We start from the raw sequence: 24,250 nt of genomic DNA, 5'->3' as shown, positions 1-24,250 counted from the left end.
AATCCTGTCCTCAACTACGACAGGAATGCTCTTGCAAAGGAAATTCAAAGGGTTTTCTTTCCAGATTTTAGCAGAAATGTGTCAGAACCCTATCTTGCCTCATTTTAATGAATCCTCCATCTGCCAGCGACAATCATTTCCTGCTCCCTTGGGACAGGAACTTGCCTTACAGTGTACACCCTGGAATTGAGCTCAATAAATGCGTACGCTTTCCAACTCAGCAACTATGTCTGAGCTTTGACTGTGACTAAGCCTGGCGCTAAGAGCTTTTGTGTAAGTTTTCTTACCACCACCCAAGGCAGAGATCTGCAGGACAGACCGTGTATACGGCTGGACAAGTGTCCTGTGCCCTTGGCCATCGGTCATCAGCCACAGGTGCCCACACTTCCAATGAGGAACTGTTGGTATGATACCGAACAGTGAAAACCATGAGCTTGACCTCTGTAAGCACAGTATGAGTCATAGCTCAGTAGGAAGACTATAGAAATATGTTATATTTTAAGTGGGTGTCTCAAACAGAATGCCCAAGCCTTCCCTCAAGAATGCTATGGGTTGATCCTGTCATGTGACTTCAGCTCTAGAGAAAAATCTGCTCACCTTACTCCACAATCTCTGATGGGCCAAGAAATAAATAACGTGGCTACCGCTGAGAGCCGTGTCCATTGAGAGTGGTTAATTAATAAATGCTAGGTTAACTCCAGATGCTGATCAAATTGGTGTGTTTAAATACATTTTAGATGCGGAAGAACAGACTTTGTCTCAAGTGGCTAACAGGAATGTGTGATAGGCACAGGCTAATTGGCAATCCCCGTCCACAGATGCCCTGTTTCCTTCCTTGTGGCAGGCAGAGAGCTGAGTTAAAAATGAGCCATGGCCCTAACCGGTTTGGCTCAGTGGATAGAGCATCAGCCTGCGGACTAAAGGGTCCCAGGTTCGATTCCGGTCAAGGACATGTACCTGGGTTGCAGGCACATACCCAGTAGAGTGTCTGCAGGAGGCAGCCGAATCGATGTTTCTCTCTCATCGATGTTTCTAACTTTCTATCCTTCTCCCTCTCCCTTCATCTCTGTAAAAAACCAATAAAACATATATGTATTTTTAAAAATGAGCAATGGGGTAGAATTCCCCATCAAGAACCATGGCTATGGAAAGTCATATGCATGGCACCAAAACTTTCTTAATGTTGGCTGCTTCTGGATTTCCATGGGTCCTGAACTAACACTTACATCTTCCCTTAAAACAAATGTGTAGCCCAATCATATTCACACATTCTAGATTAACTCACAGTTTGGGCCCAGTGAAATCTTCTAGAATGGCTAATATCCCTGTCAACTCTAAAGATGATGACCCTAGAGAGTTAAAGATCTCCTAGAAGAAAATTCAACATTTAGGTATTTAAATATTGAAAAAAGTGTCTTTCTTCCTTCCTCACACATGTCTCCTACCCCATTTGGTTCTCTAACCCCTAAGAACCATTGTCTATACCCTGCAATTCTTTATGTTGTGGCCCTAGAGAGTCAAGTTCTGCTTTGTTTCTCTCTACCCCTCCATGCTCATGTAAGGCTTCACAGTCTTTGATGTATCCGCCCCGATGAAGTGTCAGGAGAAATCTGGAAGTAAAATCGAGCTCTTCTCATTGAACATTCCCAGTATTTGGAAAGGATTGTCACAGATTGAAATGCATGTAGAAATTAAATTAGCAAGTCAATTTAAACACGATTAGATCGTTGTGTGGGGAAACTTGGTATCCAATAAAAAGACAATTAATGAATTGTAAATACAATCCATGGTTTCATAGCTCGTACTAAAGTACCGAGGAAACATTTCATAAGGAAGCTACCTGCTTCGTCCCTCTTTCACGGAACAAGCATTCTGGACTGAGCATTAAGGAGAAAGATTTAATCAAACAGCTATGCTTTACTGTCCGGAGTGAGCTTCCCATTAATGTTTCCCCCCCCATTTAGCTCTTTTTCTCTTAAATGTGGCCACCTCTTGAACGTGTCCACGATGGTTGAGTTATGCACCATTTATCAATAGGTGACGCTGTTTAACATAAGCCTGAGGTCATGTGCAGTGCACACCTCCCCTGGAGGCCTCTCATGCCCATGAGCATCCCTCTCTAGACATCCAGTCATGCTCTCTCCTGCAGGATCCACGTGTAAGCATCCTTACCCACCAAACTGGACATGACAGCCAGTCCCAGCACAGCCTTCCTGCTGCTGTGCGCAGGGCTGCAGCTGGCCTTTGGCCTTCTCCCATGTGACTCCCCAATCTCTGTGTCCTTCCAAGCTGTCTGTGTGGTTACCTTGGCATTCAAACCCCCTCCTACCCTTAGGTAATGAAAAGAAACCCTAAAAAGCAGCTAGAGAAGAGACACGTTATATAGATGTACACATCCCTCAGCAAGGACGTCCTATTCCTGGCTCAGCCTCTCGTGAACCTTGCTTTTAATATTTGCCAGGCAGCACCAGGGGGTGTTGAATCTAGTGCTAACTATTCCCTGCCGCCGAGGTAAGGCCCTCACGCACTGTGTCCACCGCCTGACAGTCTCTAGGGTTTTCAGCCTGGCTGGTGGGGGCAGGCGCTGTTCCCAGCCCTGGATGAATGCTGGCTGCTGTGACCTCCAGTCCTTCCAGGTGGTTCTTTCCTGGCTCTGATAGTTCCTCACACGCATGCATAGATCTGCTCAGCTGTGCACCCAAGAGGGACCCTCTTCAGATCCCCGGAGTTCTCTCTCTGTGCAGCTCCCCTCTCCCCAGTCCTCTGTCCTATGAATCCAGCTCCCTCCTTGTCTCTCCGTTCTGTCTCCTCAACTCAGGGAAGCGGCGGGCTCCCCCTGGGCTCCCTTCTCTGGGCCCCGGCCTGGAAACTCGCATAGAAATGTAAAATCTCTGCAGTTGGACGCCTCACCTCATTTGTTCACAAATCATTGTCCTTCATTTCCTGGTGTGCAAAGCCTTTGAAACAGGTGTTTTTTGGTGGTTTCGGGTAGAAAACTAAATCTGGTTTTTGCTACTCCATCTCAGCTGAAAACAGATGTGTGGTCCATTTTCATCATGTTAAGGGTTAATTTGCTCACCCGTGGCTGTCAAAGTTGCTTCATAGAGCAATGTAGACTACAGCGAGACATAGTCATATACAGTGGGGCCTTGACTTACGAGTTTAATTCGTTCCGAGACCGAGCTCGCTAAGGAGCTCATTAACTCAAATTACTCTATCAACTCAATGCAAAAAATCGGCTGAGAGACAGCTGGTATCTCAAAAAATTCATTAGTCGGGACACTCGTAAGTCAAGGCCCCACTGTACATAGCAAACGCAGCCTTTGGAGAAGGATTAGAGGAGGGTTTTGACTCTGATGATAAATAACATGTGAATAGCCATTCTTTTGGGATATTTGTTTGTGCCTTTTGCCTTCTTGAATGTGGGAACATTTGTGTCTCCTGTCACAGGTGATCAGCGAGTTCGAAGCCTCTCCCGACTCATTTTCCTACAGAATCCCGAACCTGAGCCGGAACCGGCAGTACAGCGTCTGGGTGGTGGCCGTGACCTCAGCCGGCAGAGGCAACAGCAGTGAAATCATCACAGTAGAGCCGTTAGCGAAAGGTGTGCCACTGTAGTAAGGACCTCGTTGGCCATTGTGATTGGGCTGGTTTTAAAGTCTCTGTTCTACCTGAACTAAAGCTTACAATGCCCTAAACATCAAGTAAGCCAGAATATCCCATGTTACCACATTTCAGCCCGAGAAATAGTGTTGCTGGTGGCTGGCACTGGGCTTTGGGGAAAATCAGAAAAGAATCCTCCTAGAGGTGAGCACAGCGCTAAGGGTGAGTGGCCTTTCAGCTCAGGGTGCCTTCGGGAGAATTAGAAAAAGGGGACCGCACTCACCCTTTTGTGTAGTGAAAATCCCCACAGAGCAGCCTCCCAAGGAAGTTCTACTTGCCTCAAAACCAGGTATCACACTTCTTAAACGGAAAGGTCTCTATTTGGTCTATAGAACTTGGAACCTTACAAACATAAGAAAATCGCATGCTCTTCTCCCGTTAATAGAATGCTATAAGCAAAGACCTTGAGTAGAAGTGGGAAGTTGGAGTCACCAAACAAAAAGTTCCTGTAAGTGAATATGCTGATCTTTACCCTGAGATGTTATACTGGTTCTCAAAGGCACGTACATATAGGCACAGAATATTCTGATTTTCCCCTGGTCATTACTGCCATCCGGGGCTTGGGGTCCCCCTAAATTACCACTCCTCATGAGTAAAGCTATTTACATCGCAACCCCAGGCCAGCAGGAGGTGCCCCCTGACTCTTGAATATATCACATTGGCAATTTATTACTAATAAGGTTAGAGGTGCCTGCAGGAGAAAATAAACCTGCCAAGATCCAGTGTTACCTCCACAAGCTCTTGTACTCATAACTGTGAGAGCTGAGAAAGCAGCAGCACAACGTAGCGAGGGGAAGGAACACAGTGGTGTCGCATTCTGAAGGCAGATAGAAAATAAGCGTATAGTTGGTAAGAAAAGTAATTAGTGGATTTTTTTGTCCGTTGTACTCTTTGGTCATGCTACCCAGCTGGCCTAACGTTTAGAAAACATTGGTTATCACTGGGCATAAGGACTGCTCTGTGGGGTAAAAAAGGAACCGCAACACGGACATAGGAGTAGCAATAGCTTTACCTCTTCCCTACTTTGTGTGTCCAATGTTACATCTCCAGACATAGCCAGAACCGGCCTGGCTGATGCAGGAGGATGTGACATGCTCAGAGGAGTCACAACTGGCAACTGGCCACTTCCAGAGGAGTAGGACTTGTCTGGGGAGATGAAATACCATTTGGTAATTTGGTCAATGATTTGGAGTGCCTATTGCACGTTGGCACGATGCTGGGGACACAGGGGTGCCTGGCTATGGAATCGGCATCCCAGGAGTTTCAGAGGCTCAGCATAAAAACACAGCCAGCCCAGCGCAGGTATTTCTGGACAGGGGCTCTCCTGGGTGGCTCACTCCATGTGGTGACTCAGGGATCCAGGCTTCTTCCATTGCAGGATTTGAAGTCCCGGGGTCCTTCATCTCCCGCCATGTAGATAGAGAAAGAGAGAGCATGGAGGCTGTAGCAAGGATGTCACAGGCCAGATGTGGCCGGGCTGAGCTTCTGGAGGGAGCGTCCAGAAAGCAGTGTCCCAGGGGACAGCAAGGGATGGACACTAGCTTTGCCTCTAGAAGGCGGGTATCTTGGTGCCTCTTGTAACTTTTGTGTCTCGTGCAAGAAAGTGGCACAGGAACCTGTCTGTGCTGCCCTCCTGTCTGCAAGGAGGCCTCTGCTGTCACAGGTCCACCCCGGGTTTTCCTCTCTACCTCTGGGCCCTCCTGCCACTTGGGAATGACACCCTGTTGGAGCCTCATCATCACTGTCCTGAACAAAGGGCTATTCTTCAAAGGAGGCCCCTCTGAAAATGCGCATTGTCCTTAATGTGTGGTAGTCGTGCTGAAGATCAAGTGGATATAATAACGTCAGGAAAGGCCGGAACGTTGATCGATAGGAGTTGTTCCAGTTTTAATTCTTCCCGTCCCTCAGAGCTTTATGCTTTGTATCGCCTGCTCTCTCTGATATTAAAAGTATCTTTTAATGTGCAGTTTGGGTGTTGAGATGAATTGTTTAATAAAGTGTTTTGAAAAACAATTGGACTCATAGAAAACGCAGCCTGGGATGGAGCTACTGGGCTTATGAAGCCCCAAATAATTAATGTGGGCTCCTCATGTTTAGTCAATAGAAGGGGAAAATGCCACAGTGGGGATTTTCGGCTGTTTGTATGTTCTCCCAGTGAAAATGCCGTCTTCAAACCCAGGTGCCAGAGACTGGCGTGGACAGGGATGCTCACGGGCAGGGCCGCAGGCCCCTTGCTGGGGTGCTGCTGTGTTGGGGAAAGTCATCTTGACCTCTGTGTGGGCGGGTCTGCACATTAATCGGGCTTCTCTGTTTGGCGTGCAGCTCCTGCGCGAATCCTGACCTTCAGCGGCACGGTCACCACCCCGTGGATGAAGGACATCGCCTTGCCGTGCAAAGCTGTGGGCGACCCCGCGCCTGCGGTGAAGTGGATGAAGGACAGGTAACCAGTAACCCAATGTGTGCCGTCAGCGGAGCTAAGACATTGCACCAGAGACACTGAGTCGGGTCCAGTGAGAGCTGCAAAACCTGCCCACTCTTCCCAGATAGAGAGGAGAGGGTGGGGAGGGACCTGGGCTCCAGCACTAAAGGAACTGATCGACTATGTAAATCCTCCCTAAATTCAGAGCCTTTAAGTTCATAAAAGAAGGATTATAAGGAAAATAGTTTAACCAACCCAGTATCCTCTGTGGACGTTTTCTGTACCTTCTCATGTAAATTTCTCATATAACTGAGATGAATGTGCCCAAGGGTATGTAAGACTTAGCACTTATCTCTTCGCCGTCCGCCATAATGGGCCCACTAGCCCTAACTCAAACGCTCTGAGAAGGGACTGTAAGAAATAAGGACTTTGCTAATGTAAAATCTGGTTTCATTCCCAAAAGTAATTATTAAAATAATAGCAGTGAAGATGGGGGGGAAAAGTGGGTGAGATGTATTTTATCCATGTAACTTTTTAAAGTGTTTCATCTCTATTCAAAGGAAAAAAATAGGACTTAAAGGATTGACAAATTCACTAGAGAGCATAAAGATTTGATATAAAATGGATTCAGAAGAGTACCTATTTTCAAATAAAAGCACTCAAAAGACATCAATTATTGAAATAATGGTCTTGGCCCAGTGACCACTTTTCTCATCTCTTTTAAAGTCAGTTCATCCAAAGGGAGGATGTAAGCTCCCAAGGTCAGGTGGCATTCTCCCTGAGGTGACCCCACACGGCTGGACAATCGCCACTGTGGCCTTGGGAATGATGATGAGGGAACTCCCTTCATGCTAGGGTCAACTTGTCACCCCCTTGACATGCCACTGTCCATTTTAATGTCAAAATCACGAACAACTGTAACTTTAAGTGAATCTAGAAGAGATCCCAAAATCCAGTTGTTCATAGTATGACTTGGTCAATGGCACTTGTCCCCACAGAAGGAATCCCCAGGAAGAGGCAGTCACAGGTGTCTACGTGGTGGAGGACACAGCAGGCAGGGACATGTGTGAATCCAGGCCCGGGACAGGGACTCACGTCAGCATAGCATTTTTTACAAAGAACACAACTCAGCTGATTGTTCTCATGATAGAATCATAGTTTAGTTCTTATGAATCCAAACGCACTGCTGGCTTCAAAGAGAGTCTTTATGCTCTTCCCCAACCTCAGCTAACCTGGATTGTAATTTCTTTAATCTGTGCCTTTTTCTTCCTGTGAGGCAGTAACGGGACGCCCAGCCTGGTGACGATTGATGGGCGGAGGAGCGTGTTCAGCAACGGGAGCTTCGTCATCCGCACGGTGAAGGCGGAGGATTCCGGCTACTACAGCTGCATCGCCAATAACAACTGGGGCTCCGACGAGATCATTTTAAACTTACAAGTTCAAGGTACAGGACGGTGGGGCTCTCTGTAATGGTATTTGTCGTATGCATGCCTGTAGGCAGAGGCAGGTAGAGCACATTTAAAAATCAGCCTTGAGAAAAAGCTCCTTGCTGTTCTCGTGTTGCAAAAAGTACATATGTTCATTCTGGAAAATATAATGAAACAAAGCAAATAGGAAGCAGTCATGATTCCAGAGGTCACGCTCGTTCCATTTTTGCAGATAGAGAGCTGGTCTCATATTCCTTCACGTGAGCTTCGCTGACAAAGCCCTTCTCCATAACTTCCACGAATCACATGGTTCACTCTGCATATGTATAAGTGTAACCCAGAAAACACAAAAAACAAGTCTGAACTGAGGCCCTTGATGTCTGCTGATTAACTCAATTCTTATGTGCAATATGTAAAAAGGACACTAAATTCTATATTGCTGTAATATTTAATTGTGTATTTAATAAAACATGTGGAGTTTTTCTTCGCATACATAAAAGTACACAACAAACTTAAGATTGTAAATTAAAATCAAGTGTAAAATCCCACATGGCCATTGACTGGGTTCCTGTGTGAATGCACCTGATTTTTATTGGTAAAGAAATCTTTGGATTTAAGTATTGTCACAGTAATAATCACGGCAAGTGAAAATAAAATCAATATTGTCCTCAGCAGAAGGGACGGGAAGAAGAAAAACTAATAGTTATTAGTTTTTATAACTATTTAAAGATCTAGTGCAAAATTGATCTGAAATTTTAACTTGAAGTCAGGAGAACTCCAGAACATTTTAGAAGAGAGACACCATATTGTGACTTGAAAGAGATGGGTCTACTTTTCATGCCTTTGGGTTCATATATCCGGCTGCCCTCAGAAGTAAAGAAAAGGGCATTTGATGGGAAGCTGTCACTACAATTTGGATAACCTGATTCTGAATTTCTCTGGCGTTATCCTCAGAGCTAATCCAAAATAAGATCAAAGCCCATTGGTTAGAAGTATGCAATCTTCAAACCCTGTTACGAGCATTGTAATTCAGGTGCTGCTGCTCCATGGCACACCTTGGATTTTCGGAGCTCAGCGTGTGTGTGTGTGTGTGTGTGTGTGTGTGTGTGTGTGTGTGTGTTGTATCTTGGGGGAGTAGCTACAAAAGTGGAAAATTTTGTAGTTCTTTCCCCGTAAGCCATCCTTGTCCTCCCTCTTTCACATCACTGAGGAGAGAGCAGCTAAGTGGATGCCACTTATCTTTCTCACTTGAATCGTGGTTGAAATACAGGGTAAAATACCGCATGTCTCCTTAGTAACTTTAAAGAAGATTTCAATTAGTGATGAGCAACTCAGAAATTCAAGGAATCGGTGAGGAAATGAGTTAGATATAAATCCAAGTAGAAATGTCGTTGAATTTCCTTTAAATAATAGATTCACTCTGCTCTATCTCTTTAGCCCAGGATATCAACTAAATAGACATCTTGACAGAAGTGAATTGCATATTTTGGCAACCTTGAACACTTCTTTAATGAATGGCTGATAGACGTGACTTGGTAAATGACTGTTCAGGAAGATTAAAGATGTGAGAAACTAATTCTTGTTTTCTAACAACTGTTTCCTGTCTAGTGCCACCAGATCAGCCTCGGCTTACAGTGTCCAAAACCACATCTTCTTCCATCACCCTCTCCTGGCTCCCTGGGGACAACGGGGGCAGCTCTATCAGAGGTAAAAAGGAATAGGTTGTCCACCATCATTGATTAATTGTCATTATCCACAGGCTGTAAAGTGACACATCCTCATCCAATAATCCTATGTTTATTCCTCCCCAAAATACATCCTCTGATGAATTCTTCCATTTCCTCCACAAGAAACCACATCTACTGTGATGGTATTTGTTGAAATGCATCGTTCACCCACAGAATCCCATTCGCAAAATCATCGTTGTGTCTCCTGTCTGAATGAAAGAGTAACAAATGCAGAATAGAAAGCAAAAACAAATGTGCTAACCTCCCCCCTGAGATTCCGCATACCATTTCCTCCCCATGTTGTCAACACAATATCATTCATTCATTCATGTACTCAATCATTCATTCAAGTAACCACAGTTACTGTTCTTGTACAGGAATAAATGTTGGAGAACTTAGAGTTTAGATAGAAAATGGTTGATTTGTCCAGAAATTTTGCAATGAGTGCATAGTAGAACGGAATAAAGGAGGTTTGTAATGATGGAATGAGACAGTGTGGTAATTCTAGCGTTAGTGGAGTTTGGAAAACATCATTCTGAGCAAGTTGTAGACCAAGGAAAGGGAGACATCCCAGCTGAGGCTGCAGATGCACAGAGTGAGGACTGAGTGACTGACCAAAGAGGACGGGGTGGGAGAGGATGGAAGGCTCAGATTCCCAAAGGCAGAGGGTATTCTCCCTCTGAGAAAGCAGGAAGGGTGAGATGTCAACTGGAAATACAGGTCATTTTAGGGTGAAGCCAGTGGACGCTGAAGCCCCTGCTCCCAGCTCCTTCCAGCGCACGAGCTGGGTGCCACATCCCTTCCCAGCTTTGCACTCAGGCTGCAGCCAGGCTGGGTGTTTACACACCACACAGATGAGAAATGCTACCAAACAGGACTCTTCCCTCCCCCCCCCCCCAAGAGCCAGTTGTTCAACGTTTATTAGCACTCCTCCGGCTGAAGGGGAGGATCTTCCCTTTTTTTAGGAAAGAAAGAGGTGAGATTATTATTTAAAAATAGTTGGATGATTAGGGGTGAGGATCATTTGTGGGTTTGAGGAGTGTGGGTAAGATTTGTAACAGCTGCCGTGTGAATGCACAGAGAGTCATTAATAGATGAACAAAGTCATTGCCAAGTGGGAGGGTGGCCCCAGCTGCAGCTAAACAGCACAGATTGTAGTGGTCACAGTTATCACAGCACAATGACTTCCTCAAGTGACTCTGGGCAGCTGGGAAGAAAAGCAGATCAGAGATGACAAGAGCTGGTGACTGGTGGGATAGGTGCAGCAGGAAGTCAGAAGATGATTGCAAACAGCCTCCTTAGAAACATGGTACACCGGAGGTTCTAGGCTGTTAGAGAACCTTTTTTGGGGGGCAGGGGTGGGGGAATGGGGCACTGAGGGAAGAGTTCAAGGGGCCCTAGTGCTCTCGGCTAAAATGAAATGAAAGAAAGGGAAGAAAATGAAGTGTTGGTCCTGAAGGCGATGGAGCATGGGAGAGGGAGTATGGGGAGAGGGAGTACAGGGGTGCCCCAGCGGAAGGGCTTAGAGATGAAGCTGGTTTTAGTCATGAAGAGTTTCCAAGAAAAGGCAACCAGGGATCCCCCAAACACAGTGGTGGCCAACGCCATTAGCAGGGGGGTTCCCATCACCAAAGGTTAGAAGAGCTTCCTGTAAGTGGTGGAGATGGAGGAGCTCAGAAGAGCCCAATAGCCATGATGTGCAGGGCACCAAGGAGGCGGTTTGGACAGAGCTGGAGCGGAAGTCAGGATATGACGGTGGGAGCAGGCGCACACAGACCCATCAGGCACCTGATTTGTCCAGATTTGTCAGGTATCAAAGGAGCTTCAAGGAGTGAAGATCAGGGGCACAGAAGAAAAAATGAGGCTCGGGAGAGAGGACGGACACCAAGGCTGCAGAGGGTGAGAGGGAAGGTGAGGAGGAAGGAGTAGGGAAGATACTGACATTACTTGGGAGGAGGAGTCAGAGATGGTGATCTCCATGTGACAAGCTTGGACAAATGATGATGCTGCCAGTGTGGGCTTAGTCGGCTCCGGAGTGTGGAAGTGAGCAGCACTTTGCCAGTGTTGAAATGGAGTTCATGGGCAAGATGGATATAAGGACACCAAGCACCAGGCAGGCTAGACCCTGGTTGCCTGGGTGTGACCATTTAGGAGACGGGATAGGGACTGGGCAGACAGGATTTGTTCACCCCAGGAAAGTGGTTGGGGTAACAGGGATGAAGGTCATACCAAGGAGGAACGTCTCAGTGACCACAGGGGCAAGGAGCATGAGCTTTAGATTCTGACATTGATGTTTGAATCTGTCAGACCCTGGGATGGTCACCTAACCTCTCTGGACCTCAGAGTGTTCCTCTGGACCTTAGAGCAGGGGTTCTCAACCTTCTGGCCCTTTAAATACAGCTCCTCATGTTGTGACCCAACCATAAAATTATTTTCGTTGCTACTTCATAACTGTCATGTTGCTACTGTTATGAAGCGTCATGTAAATATCTGATATGCAGGATGGTCTTAGGTGACCCCTGAGAAAGGGTCGTTCGACCGCCGAAGGGGTCGCGACCCACAGGTTGAGAACCGCTGCCTTAGAGGAACTAATCACTACTTCATAGGTTACACGAGGTAATGTCAGTAACTGGCTGAGGACGGTGCTTCGCACATAGTTAGAGCTCAGGGAATGGCCAGTTGTTGTTACCTGTAGCAGAAGTAAAGGTGCATAAAGTACATGTGACGTATTAGAGGGGTTTTTCAAACCAAGGAGCAGCCAGGTTCCCATCGCCATGCTGGGAGGGCTGCAGGCTTCGGAGCCGATTCTCTGGGTGGCTGTGAATGAGTACAGGGTGGTAGAGAGGATCCCCACCACCATTGATAATATATCCCTTTCCCAGAGCTTTGGTCTCTTAACAACAAATCAGCTTCAGACCGTGCTCGTGCCCAAGGATCTGGTGTGTAGGCTCTGAAGGGCAGCTGTTTAGGGATTGAGTGTCCATTTCCCTCTGCCCAGTCCACTTCCTAAAAGGGAACGGACAGAAAGTGGTTTTATTCTCACCACACCACCCAACAATGCCACCATAGTAATGCCGGGTGTGGCCTAAATCCTTCACTAATCATTACATCACCAGGCACTTCTCAGGCCTGGGTTAACTTTCCTGGGACCAGAAGAGATCCAATCTTCTCCCAAGATGTGAGTGTTCTGAGAACTCCTGTCAAAATGCAAACATTGGCCCTAGCCAGTTTGGCTCAGTGGATAGAGCATTGGCCTGCAGACTGAAGGGTCCCGAGTTCAATTCCAGTCAAGGGCACATGCCTGGGTTGTGGGCTCGATTCCCAGTAAAGGGCGTGCAGGAGGCAACTGATCAATGATTCTCTCTCATCATTGATGTTTCTATCTCTCTCCCTCTTCCTTCCTCTCTGAAATCAACAAAAATATGTTTTTTAAAAAGAATATATTTTAAAAAATGCAAACAAAAACCAACTGCTGGTAGAAACAAATAACACTCTTTTGAATGCATTTCTTGTCTTCTGAAGGTTACATATTGCAATACTCGGAGGATAACAGTGAGCAGTGGGGAAGCTTTCCCATCAGCCCAAGCGAACGTTCTTATCGCCTGGAAAACCTGAAATGCGGTACTTGGTACAAGTTCACACTCACCGCGCAAAATGGAGTGGGCCCCGGGCGCATAAGTGAAATCATAGAAGCGAAAACATTAGGGAAAGGTACGTATGCCTTCTTATTTCTGGAGTTCCTTTGTTTTCCAGATGGAAGGGGACATTGGCATCACAAATGCATCACATATTTGCATGTTTGTTTGTGTGTTTAAACTCTGTTATTCCCAACATGGGTTTGACTGGGTTACAGAGTAATGAGAGGGATGGCTCGTCCTTATGGAGTATTCTGGTTCTTTTATTTTTTTTAATATCTCATCTGCAGCTAAAAGAAGTGTCATTTGAAAAGCAAGGGCTTTCGTGCCAACATAAAGTGTCTATGAAATATGATATTTACCCTTTGACCTTCTAGTGTGATCTTCTCCCTTTCTCACCCCAGACCCTCTGTCTGTAACTTTCATATCTCCTCAAAGACCCTGCTCTTCAGGTGGGAAGTGACTGGGATAGATTGTTAACCTTTCATGTGAAGTGGGGGGGGGGGTTTAATCTGAAACATGGACCTTCGAGGAGATGAACCCCAAGGGAAACTGCATCTTACGGTGAAATTTGCAGCCCTGGGACCCCAGGATGAGGGAGGGCCATAGCTGTAGGGGAGGGTAAGTGAGGAGGTAAAGAGGGGGTCTTTGCAGGTTTCCCTGGCATCTGCATTTGAACCAGTGCTGTGGGCTGGATGGCAGGGGCGCGAGAATCGAGCAGGTGGAGATGTTCTTGGGCACCTGAGTTTCAGATAACCTGGTGAGGGTTCGCATGATGAGGGACTGATTTCTGCAGAAATGCCACGAGGTCTCTGGGCTCCAGCATGAAGCATTCGGATAGTGAGGGACCCCTGTTGGTATTTCCCAAATCCAACCCTGTCTTCTCTGGAGTCAGGTCACCCCCGGAGACAGTTGCGCCCACTGCAGAAGGTCCTTGGGAGCCACTCAAGGACACGCATATGTGAAACTGCATTGTTCTTCAGGGAACCAGAAGATAGAGGAAAATGGCCTTGACCCACCTAATGCTCCCTCTCACACCTCGGTCATTACAGGAGACAGCCCACTGAGCCATCAGGACCCCATCCATGGTGGACCAGTTGGGAGTGGCCTTCGAGCCCTCCTTGTCCTGAGCCCCCTGCCTAGGTGGAGGAAGGAGCCTGCGGGGGACATGACGCCTTTGGCGGCTCTCATTCGCTGTCCCATGAGCTGATCCCGTTGTGCCTCCTCCCACAGAGCCCCAGTTCTCGAAGGAGCAAGAGCTCTTTGCCAGCATCAACACCACACGCGTGAGGCTGAACCTCATTGGCTGGAATGACGGCGGCTGCCCCATCACCTCCTTCACACTCGAGTACAGACCCTTTGGGACCACGGTCTGGACCACGGCTCAGCGGACCTCTCTCTCCAAGTCCTACATTTTGTACGACCTGCAGGAAGCCACGTGGTACGAGCTGCAGATGAGGGTGTGCAACAGCGCGGGCTGTGCGGAGAAGCAGGCCAACTTCGCCACGCTCAACTACGATGGCAGTAAGCTGGCTCCACGGCCCTCCTATCTGTGTCTGGGGACATGTGCACGTGCTCACTGTCTCTTTCCCATCTGACATTCATCCTTGGCACAGAGTGACCCCTGCCCACAGACTCCATTAGCCTTCAGTGCCCCTCCCTCCAGGGCTCCCTAGCTCATTGTACCCACATGACCAGGGCTGTCATCCAGAAAGAAGGGACGAGGGCCAAGGGGACTGACATTAGGGAGTCTTGGTGAGGAGGATGCTCTTCAGGGTGAAGGACTCTTCCCACATGGTCTGTGCCTTGTCTGTGACTGTGCGCTAACATTGCTCTTGTTGTCTCCCACCCCTTCCACGCCCATCCCAATCCACATACAACTTTCTGTTTTGCTCTCATTAAGCACTTAAACTGCATGTGCAAAACCAGTTCATGATAAACAAGCTTGTGTTAATCACTGAGCAGAAATAGAGGCACTGATGGGAATAGAATTATGTCACAGGATGCTAATACATGTGCATGCATGCACATACACACACATACATATACAGACACACACAGAGACATAGGAAGTTTGCATGAGCTTTTTGAAAACCAGGTGAGGTATCTTGTGATGCTGTATCGTTACTGATGTATCGTTAGCCTTGATTTCTGCAACTCCGATTCGAGGGCCATTTATTGGTATTTGAACAAGGGCCCAACCCAGTGAAGCTGGAAGGTGGCGGCATTGAGGGCCTGCGTCTGGGGAGCTTTAGAAAGCCCCAGGAGCAGCACGTTGACACTGCTTCCGGCAACCTGGCAGGGACGCCCCTCAGGGGCTGAATTAGGGCTTTAATGGCAAGACAAAACCGGCTGCAATGTGTCAGAATGTTTGGCTTAGCTCCTCAGCGCCTTCTGTCCAATCTTCACGGATCAGAGCAGACCACGGTGGTGGGTGACTTAGCCTAGAAAGTCTGAGCCTGAGCAAGCACCCCAATACTTGACTTACCACAGGGCAGGTTAAGGGGTGTTCCCTCCTCTGCTATGTGCACTTGGGACCTTGTTTCGTTAAAGCTCTGTAACTTCCATGGGGTACAGGCTATCCTCTCCTAAGACAAGAAGGTCCATGAACCTGAGGACCCTCAGAAATAATCCAAGGACATGAATGAGGTGAGGTGGCCTGGGACCCTCCTCTGGACGTCTTGTCTTGGATTGTCCCGGATGACGGCCGATGGCTGCGTCTCCATCATTCCAGGCCTGGGGCCCACGGATGTAGGAAGGACCTCGGGTGGCAGCTGTCCGGTATTGGCCGCACCAGCCTGGGCCCACCTGTGCCAGGCACGCTGCCCCACAGCCCTGGGACAGCCGCCCAGCTCCTGGACAGTGACCGTTGTCCTGCTGGGCTGATGTTCCTCTAGCTTCCCAGCCCTCGGTTACACGCGACATCATTCAGAGCCGTCCCCATCCCACCGGCAGAGGAGCGCTTCCCGCATGCTCCCCGCCCATCACAGTTTACTTCTTTGGTTTACACAATAAGTGATGTGGACACTTACGGACACTTTCCTTAGTATCTGAGGCTTCCCCTGAGTCCTTTGCTAGCAGGGACCCATGTAGGTAGCAAGTAGATTTCTCACTTTCGATTATTGACTTTCAGTAATTGGCTTCCGATAATCACAGGGACAAGCAGCTTCTCTGTAATCTGTGCAGACGCCAGGCAGTCAATGCCCCGGTCGGTGATGTGTTTGCAGCGAATTGTTTAATTAGAAACCGCTCGCGCGCAGAATGAGAAACTGGTTCTCACTCGAGCGGGGCTCTGCAGATTTTAAAAGTGTGTCTTCTGCACATAAAAAATGCCATGCTCTCACTTATCCAGGATCTTAGATTATAATCATGAGAAAGTCCTGTGAGCTGTATTTAATTTCCTGAAGTCGGAAATGATTTTATAACACTAAGAAATACGAGTACATTTTTCTATTTTCCTTGCGAAAGATGACGGGTTGCTCTGAACCAGTTTCGTAGACACGGAGCTTTAATATCTCTCAGGTCACATCCGCCCAAAGAATTCTCTCCACTTTGGGAAAAACAACCATTAACAATGAGCCTCACATCTGTACCTGTCAGGTTTCAGATTCTTGCATTTCTTTATTGCCTCTCTCCTCTGCCATTTCTTTCGCCAAACGCCTCTGCTCTTTCTTGTGTTTGCCTTGACTCTGCGGACCCACCCTCACCCGCATCCCTTCTGTGCCTCTTCCCTGGGCTCTGAGCATTTGCAGACTTCGGTTTCCAGCCCCAAACACTGCCAGGTTGGAAGGACATGCGTCCTGATCACATAGAGAACTGGGTTCTGTCCTCCCTGCCCTGCCTACTAAGTGCAAGCTAACGGTCATGATTGTTCAAGGCGAAGGTGTATTATTGCACTTTTTTCTAAACGACGGGCTTCCTGGCCCTTGTTTGACATGGAGAATACAGTGGGATGGAGGGTGCTACATAAAGAAGGATGCCTGTGTTTGCATCTCTGCACCATTGTATTCGGCCTCTTCATAGAAAGCAGCTTACGGTGTTTCCTTATAATTCTAAATAATCTGAATGTCCCGGCGCTGCTTAAGTGTCTGGTCCAGAAGTAGCCTGCGTTGGGTACCTGGATGGCTCCCCTCTGAAAAGCTGTCTGTAGCTCTTTTACCTAAAATGAGAGTTTCTAACGTACACTTGGTCTTGCACCTGTGATAAAAAGCAAGCGGACCACCAAATGGAAGGGGACTTGGCATCTTTCAGCCGGGGTGTTTGGTGCAGTCTCCCTGCCGACTGCTTCTGTCCACTTGCCAGGACTATTGTTCCTTCTTTGATGTGCCATCTTACAAACTGGCCTCTCTCAGTGGTGCTAGGGGTGGCACTGCAGGCCAAGGGAGTGCATGTGGCTTTTTTAAGCATCTCGCCTGGACACTGCGCTACTCTCTGCAGCCAGCAGGACGTTGCAAAACAAAGTCTCTTTCAAAGCAGTGCGCTTTGCCCTTCGTGCCGATCCGAGCTGATGTGCCGCAGACTAAGTTGCAAATCAGGCGGAAGGAAGGGCGTGAGCGAGTAGATCAGTCAGCAAGAACCTAGATAAAGACTCCCCTCACCCCCCATCACCGCCGACACCTCGGATCACATGGCGCGATCGTTATAACCCGTCATCCCTAAAACTCCGCCATGCCGACCTCATTAACAGCCACCTAACATCACGGCCCTGCTTTCAGGTACAATCCCTCCACTCATTAAGTCCGTTGTCCAAAGCGAAGAAGGGCTGACGACCAACGCGGGGCTCAAGATGCTGGTGACCATCTCCTGCATCCTGGTCGGGGTCCTGCTGCTGTTCGTGCTCCTGCTGGTGGTGCGGAGGCGCAGGCGGGAGCAGAGGCTGAAGAGGCTGAGAGGTGAGTCCGGCCCAGGCCCGCGGTCACTCGACTGGTCCCCCCTGAGCCAGTCCCCCCTGCCCGGCCCTGTGATGACCCTACAGCAAGACTGCAGAGCCTTCGGGGGAAAAGTCGCACAACCTTACTGCTCAGTCGCTCAGAAATGGAGTGACAGTCAGTCTCCTAAACCCCAGACATGCGTAGGCAAAGACAGTGATTCCTCATGAGTTTTCAACCCCAGTTTCATTCATTTTCAGCAAGGCCAGTGATGCAGCAAGTAGGCTTCCTCTGAGAAGACCTGTCAGATGTGTTCTGGAAATGAGAACTATTTTTTAAAATATGTTTTCATTGATTTCAGAGAGGAAGGGAGAGGGAAAGAGAGATAGAGATAGAAACATCAGTGATGAGAGAGAATCATGGATCGGCTGCCTCCTGCACAGCCCCCACTGGGGATCGAGTCCACAACCCGGACCTGTGTCCTGGCCGGGAATGGAACTGTGACCTCCTGGTTCCTAGGTTGATGCTTAACCACTGAGCCACCCGGGCCGGGCAGGATGGGAACTGTTTTATAGGCAGGAGTAGAAACTGAAGGCTGATGGTACACGTAGAGCATGACAAGGCAGAAAACAAACACTTTTCTGAATCAGAAATTGGAGCTGAAGTGCAGAGTAAGAGTTTCTCTCTAACTAAGGACAAATCCTGGAGAACGGGCACCCAGGCCGGTGAGCGCCTGGCTGGCAGGCCCCACCATTGTGACGCCCGGCTCTGCTGAGCTGGGCGGAGGCTGCGTCCAGGCCTGGCCAACAGCCCACGCTTGCCCTTGCTCTGCGGTGTGAGGACAGCGAGTTCTGTAAGACACAAAACCTGTGCTGGACAAGTGCGGCCCAGCCCTCCGCTTTGCACTGTCAGAGTGTTTCACGGGCCGCCTTTCGGCGAAATGCCTCTCCGAGTTGCTCGCGTGTGTGGTCAGTGCAGTGGGGATCCCATAGCGCTGGGCTCTGTGTATTCTTCAAAGCGGCATTTGAGGAACACATCTGGGATTACACTCCCTGCTCCCCCCTCAAAAAACCACATCTGTGATATCCTGAACCTTGAGGATTCATGTGGAAAACATCCACTCCTCTGCAAAACCTTAAACCGACCACCATCCAGTTAGAGCAGCAGGACACGGTGACATTTCCGCCTGTCTTTGCCTCCCACCACTCTCCCCTCTATGTGACTCTAACACATGTTGCCACCAGTTTGTCTCCACTCTGCCAATAGTTACAGTATTTGAAGTGCCCTGCACTCCATCTGTACACTTAACCATCCTTCCGTTTAAATCTTCTGCAGCCCGAAGCTTCCGACGCACCCCAAGCTCATTGAGACAGGCCCTGTAATGCATTAACCCCCAACCTGATGATGTCACAGACCCTATCCCTGCCCCAGATGTTTGATGTGCAGACATGGAACCAAAGAGCCTGGGAAGCGTGGGTTTAGTGCAGGTGGGAGACACACTGCATCTGCTGGGAATAGAACCAAAAATGTCACAAATGCTAAAATGGGGCTCCAGGTTCTACATAAGCACAAGACAAGGAGTGATTAATGGGGAGAAATGGAGAGGTCAGCTGGGAGCTCCACGATACAGCACCACGAAAATACATCATTGCCCGGTGTGCTGAGAAATGCAGCAAAAGCTGAGCTGGGCTGGGTTTCATTTCCAGTGTTTGCCACTGAAAGCCCAGAGGGATGTGTGGCAAACCCTCTCTCACAGAAAACAGTCTCCTGGACTATGAGGGACATTATTATTGAGGAGCCAACAACAGACAGACAAGAAGGGTCTGTTCTTGTGACATGCAGGTAGCCTGGTTGCGTTTAGAAGACTATGAATTGCCCATATTTCATTTTTTTATACACACAGTAAGGGTCTGGATAAATGGGTTAAAGTTGAGGCAATCTTTCCCAACACTAAAGCCATCTGCTAAGTTCACCTTTGTGTCTCTCCCTTGGCCCCACGCTTCCTCCTTCCTTCCCAGCTACTGTTTCCCAGCTACTAGAGGCCCAGTGCATGGATTCAGGCACCAGTGAGGTCCCTCTGCCTGACCTGTGGAGATCGGGCCGAAACCAGCTCTCTGAAATCCCCTGAGGGATCCCAGATTGCAAGAGGGTGCGGGCCAGGCTGAGGGACCCCACTGGTGCATGATTGGGGCCATGGAAGGGCTCCAGGGCATGTCAAGCCCATCTCGCCCAGTCCTGATTGGTCGGACCCCAGCAGCAAGCTAACCTACTGGTTGGAGCATCTGCCCCCTGGTGGTCAGTGCGCATCAGACTGGTCTAATGGTCGAATGGTCAGAGGGACAATTAGCATATTAGGCTTTTATATATATAGACTAGCAGCCCATTGCAGTAAGATTCGCATAATAGGCCTTCCTTCCCCTGGCTGCCGGCACCAGTTTTCCTCCGGCACCCGGGACCCAGACCTTTGGTCCGGCTGCAGGGGAGAAGCCAAGCCTTTTCAGTCTTCAGTCTTCAGTCTTAAGTCTTCACTCTGGCCGGAGCCTTCAGTCTTTGCTCCGTGCCTGCATATGCAAATTAACCACCATCTTTGTTGGGTTAATTTGCATAGCCACTCTGATTGGCTGGTGGGCATAGTGGAGTGACACCAATTTGCATGTTTCTCTTTTATTAGTGTAGATTCTACTTCTGACTTCAGCGCCCAGCCTCACTTTCCTTGCCGAGAGCAAGGAAAGACAGTAGAGCTGTTGCTGGCTCTTGCTGGGACACTTGGGTTAGTCTGATGGGGGGCCGTGCCCCCTTGACCTTCATTCTTCATCATTCCTGTAAGTTAGTTACAGCTTTACAAGGGCTCTGTCCAGAAAATCTGCTGGAACTGACGTTTTTACTGCAGGCACCTCTAGTTCTGGACGCCACGGTTTGTAGAGGGTCTTGGTGAGGAAAGCAATGCTTCACCTCAGGGAGTGCGGGCTTTCATTCCCCAGAAACGGTTGTTCCCTTTGTGCCAGAGAAAAAAACAGAGCCTGCACCAGGGTTTCAGGAGGAAGAAAGTGATTGCTGTGGCAGAGAGGACGCATTCATGAGGGATGCCGAGGAGCAGCCGCTTGCCCGGGACAAAGGCATCTCTCTGCAGACTTGCGTTTTTGACGTGTTAACAAAGGCTCCACCTCAAGGCTCTGAGAGGAGGGCAGCGAGAATGCCAAGTGCCGGACCCAGTTCCATCCGCTTCCTGAGGGCGAGTTTTAATGCGGATGCACTCAAACACATTCAATTCAACAAACCGTTGTTATCTACCATGTGCCAGATGCAACATTTCTTAAACCCCGTAGGAAAATCCTCTTAACCGTTTCTACTTATCCCCCGGGCTTGACTAGGTCCCAGAAAGAAAAGATTACGAAGACTCTGTCCCAGAACTATCGCCTTGGCCACTTGTGGCTGTGAACCAAGGCCTGTGAGGGACAGGGTCATGGTCCTGTGACTGTGAGAAGTGTCCCATATAGGAGAGAGTGGCTAGGACTTTCTGAAAGGCCAGGGCAAAAGCCAGGCCCTGCCCCAGAAGGACCATTGTCTGTTAGTCCTACAGGGCCCTGAGATGTTAACTAACAACAGGGAGGGAAATTACAGGCACAGAGTTTAATATCCTAGGTGCCTCTGTATTAAACAGAGTTCACTAGCAGAATCGCCCAATTACAACCTGACCCACATAAGGCACAGATTCTGTGCCTTGGTCAGAATGAGTTCAAATGTATTTGCAGCGTCTATGGAGTTGCTCCGTACAATATTTTTTATTGTCCAAAATAAGGACATTTCTAATATGTCAAAGTTGTCTGAGCAATCAGCAATCAGGATCAAAAATGGGAATGAGAAAATTTGGATTATAGACAAATATTGTAGGGGTTACTAATGGGCACTGTTAAAGTTACTACACGAGGCCAACTTCATACTGCTGACTTTGATTGCTAGAAATGACTAAATGTTTACAAGCAGGGTATGTTTTACAATATAGACAAGCAACCTAGTTAGGTGGATACAACAATATGTTTTTTTAAGGAAGGATGGAAGGAAGGAAGGGGGAAAAGGAAGGGAAAAAAAGAGGGGAGAGAAAGAGAGAGAGAGAAAAAGAGAGAGAGAGAGAAGAAAGAAAATGGGACTCAAGCAATTTAGTCAACCTATATTCTCTCTTCCTGAGCACTTTACTAATTTTAGAGCATAGCGACCTCCTAACGTCTAAATTGTCTGTGAGAGCTACATTTTTTCCATCTCTAACCTTATCCAGGAGTTCAGAAGCCACAGTTTGCTTTTAATGATGCCCTGATTTTCCCACTTCTAAACCCTTTGAAGGGCAAGGTTACAGGATGAGTAACTGGTTGGGCCACGGATCCCAGCAGCCCTAACCTTATAAAAAAGTGATCCCCATGCCAAGTAATCAACTCTGGGATCACTAAAAGCTTCCTCCTTGAAGGAGTTTACCCGAGAGGGTGCAGGGTTATGTTGGCACAGCCACCACGTGCCAAGCCATAAAGCTACTTCCAAGACCTCAGATAAGCTACAGGTAAAGATCAGTGGGTGATAGAAAATGTGACCATGCTTCTGTGGCAAATGCCCTTCTTCCCTTTGTTAAACTTGTTTTGAAATGGCCTCATATTATAAAGCCGGTCAGCCCAGAAGGCCATCCGCAGAGAGCATTCGGCCCCGTGGTTCTGCACGGGCACAGTGTAAGGCTGGGCCATGAGGTGTCTCCAGCGTTTTCTGAGTTCTGAGATGTCAGTTATCTGCTCTGCAACTGAGGTGAAAGCTCTCCTCCTCTGTAATGGCCTGAACTTGATGAATCTGAAGGGGGAGGAGTGTGCGCCCAGGAGCCCAAGGACCCACAGACCTGAGGTGGACTTTGAGTCAGTGAGGATGAAGGACACCGGTCCGAGGAGCTCCGTGCGTGGGAGACACAATACAGGGCGGGGCAAAAGTTGGTGTACAGTTGTTTGTGTAGAAAATAATACAATGGTTAATAAGTAATAATACAAGAATAAACTCTGTGTTCCACACACTCACAACTCTAAACCTACTTTTGCTCTGTATTTGTGGGTGAAGAAATTGGGAGTGCAGCCTGGAGACTTCATCGCCAAGCCAACAAATGTCCAAAGTGGTTTTGATGGGCTCAGAGCCATGTTCTCTGAAACTCTTGGTTTTGTGTTTTCTTCCTTCTTCCCTCCCTCCCTCCCATCCTTCCTTCCTTCCTTCCTTCCTTCCTTCCTTCCTTCCTTCCTTCCTTCCTTCCTTCCTTCCTCCCTTCCTCCCTTCCTCCCTTCCTCCTGTTCTTTCTTTCTTCGCTTAATTTCTTAACAAAACCATCCTTTCAAATCTCTAAACTTGTTAGGCAGAGCTAAGTAACAAGGGTTCTGTATTAGAGAATGGAGGCAAAGAAATAGTGGGTGACAACAGGGTTAAGGACCAGTGAGTGAGGACCAGGGAGTGTCCTGTCGGGAGCAAGAGAGCTGGTGTCAGCCATGGAGGTCTGTCCTGCCTGGTGTCTGTCCTGTCCGTGTTTGTGTTCTCAGGTGGCAGGTATCAATGGTCTTCTTCTTCGGGTATTTATTTTGTGTTTTTTAATCCCCTTTCATTTGAACATGCTGATGATTGGACGTCCTTTTGCGATATTGTCAAAACTTAAATGCAGGCATATGGCCCCTATGAAATAGCTGCTTTATGACACCCATCTCGATCCCATGGAAAAGCAAGGATTGCTGTGAGGAAGCTTGCAAATAAGAATGATTGATAGATGCTAAAGTGCAGGGTAAGGTCTGCCACACCCCACACCCCCCATCCCCGCCATTGGCCTTTTGTTTTTCAGGGTGTGTGCAGGTGACTGTCTAGTTGAGGTACATTCCATGTTCCTTAGCGAGCACTTCAGAAATGAAAATGTTATCATGTGGCTGTGACTGAGAGTCCTCTTTTTTAAAGACATATGTGAGCGTGTGAGATATGAGGCAGCTCAGACTCTCGACGCTGGCACAGTGCAGGGCCCGAGCCTCCCTGCGCCCTCTCTCTGCTGCAATGTGCCCTGTGCCACCGTACTGGTAGGGACGTCCACGCCATGTGCAGACCCACGGTGGGAGCGATGGTCAGTGGTCCACAAAAGGAACACAGGGATGGAGGGACCCACGCTGGGATGCTCCTGACCTGGCTGGGGATGCCTCTTCCAAGGAACTCATTGAACCGTGAGTTAATCAGCAGAGGGCCCCCTCTTCTTCCTCTTCCGTAGCGCTGTGCTGCACACTATCTTGTCTCCGCCTCTTACTCACTGTGCAAATAGGTCATGTGTAAAGCCTGACATCGTTGTGCCCTATTTTGCTGACATGAGAATGGAAGGGAACTTGTCCGGAATTATAGATCAATGATGATGGAACTCGGGGAGCCCAGCTCACTGTCGCCTACTCCAGATTTCTTTCTGTGAAACTTTCTCAGACTTTGGGATATTCAAAAAAGAAATAGTCTGTTTCATCAATATTAAGTTAGT

The 24,250-nt window shown here is 48.2% G+C and overlaps 1 protein-coding gene across 1 annotated transcript in view; it reads left to right on the top strand.

Moving 5' to 3' along the window:
• Positions 1 to 24,250, top strand: part of DSCAM (DS cell adhesion molecule) — a 460,072-nt gene that overhangs the window by 393,039 nt on the left and 42,783 nt on the right. The window contains exons 22-28 of the mRNA XM_059685889.1: positions 3,451 to 3,604; positions 5,986 to 6,103; positions 7,363 to 7,526; positions 9,118 to 9,216; positions 12,759 to 12,947; positions 14,105 to 14,395; positions 17,587 to 17,763. Coding sequence (XP_059541872.1) covers positions 3,451 to 3,604; positions 5,986 to 6,103; positions 7,363 to 7,526; positions 9,118 to 9,216; positions 12,759 to 12,947; positions 14,105 to 14,395; positions 17,587 to 17,763 — 1,192 coding nt within the window. The remainder of the gene's footprint in view (positions 1 to 3,450; positions 3,605 to 5,985; positions 6,104 to 7,362; positions 7,527 to 9,117; positions 9,217 to 12,758; positions 12,948 to 14,104; positions 14,396 to 17,586; positions 17,764 to 24,250) is intronic.

Source organism: Myotis daubentonii, chromosome 3, assembly GCF_963259705.1.
Source record: "Myotis daubentonii chromosome 3, mMyoDau2.1, whole genome shotgun sequence".
NCBI classification, from domain to species: domain Eukaryota; kingdom Metazoa; phylum Chordata; class Mammalia; order Chiroptera; family Vespertilionidae; genus Myotis; species Myotis daubentonii.
The sequence above is the reverse complement of the archived record's forward strand: the minus strand, read 5'-3'. Positions and strand labels throughout refer to the sequence as shown.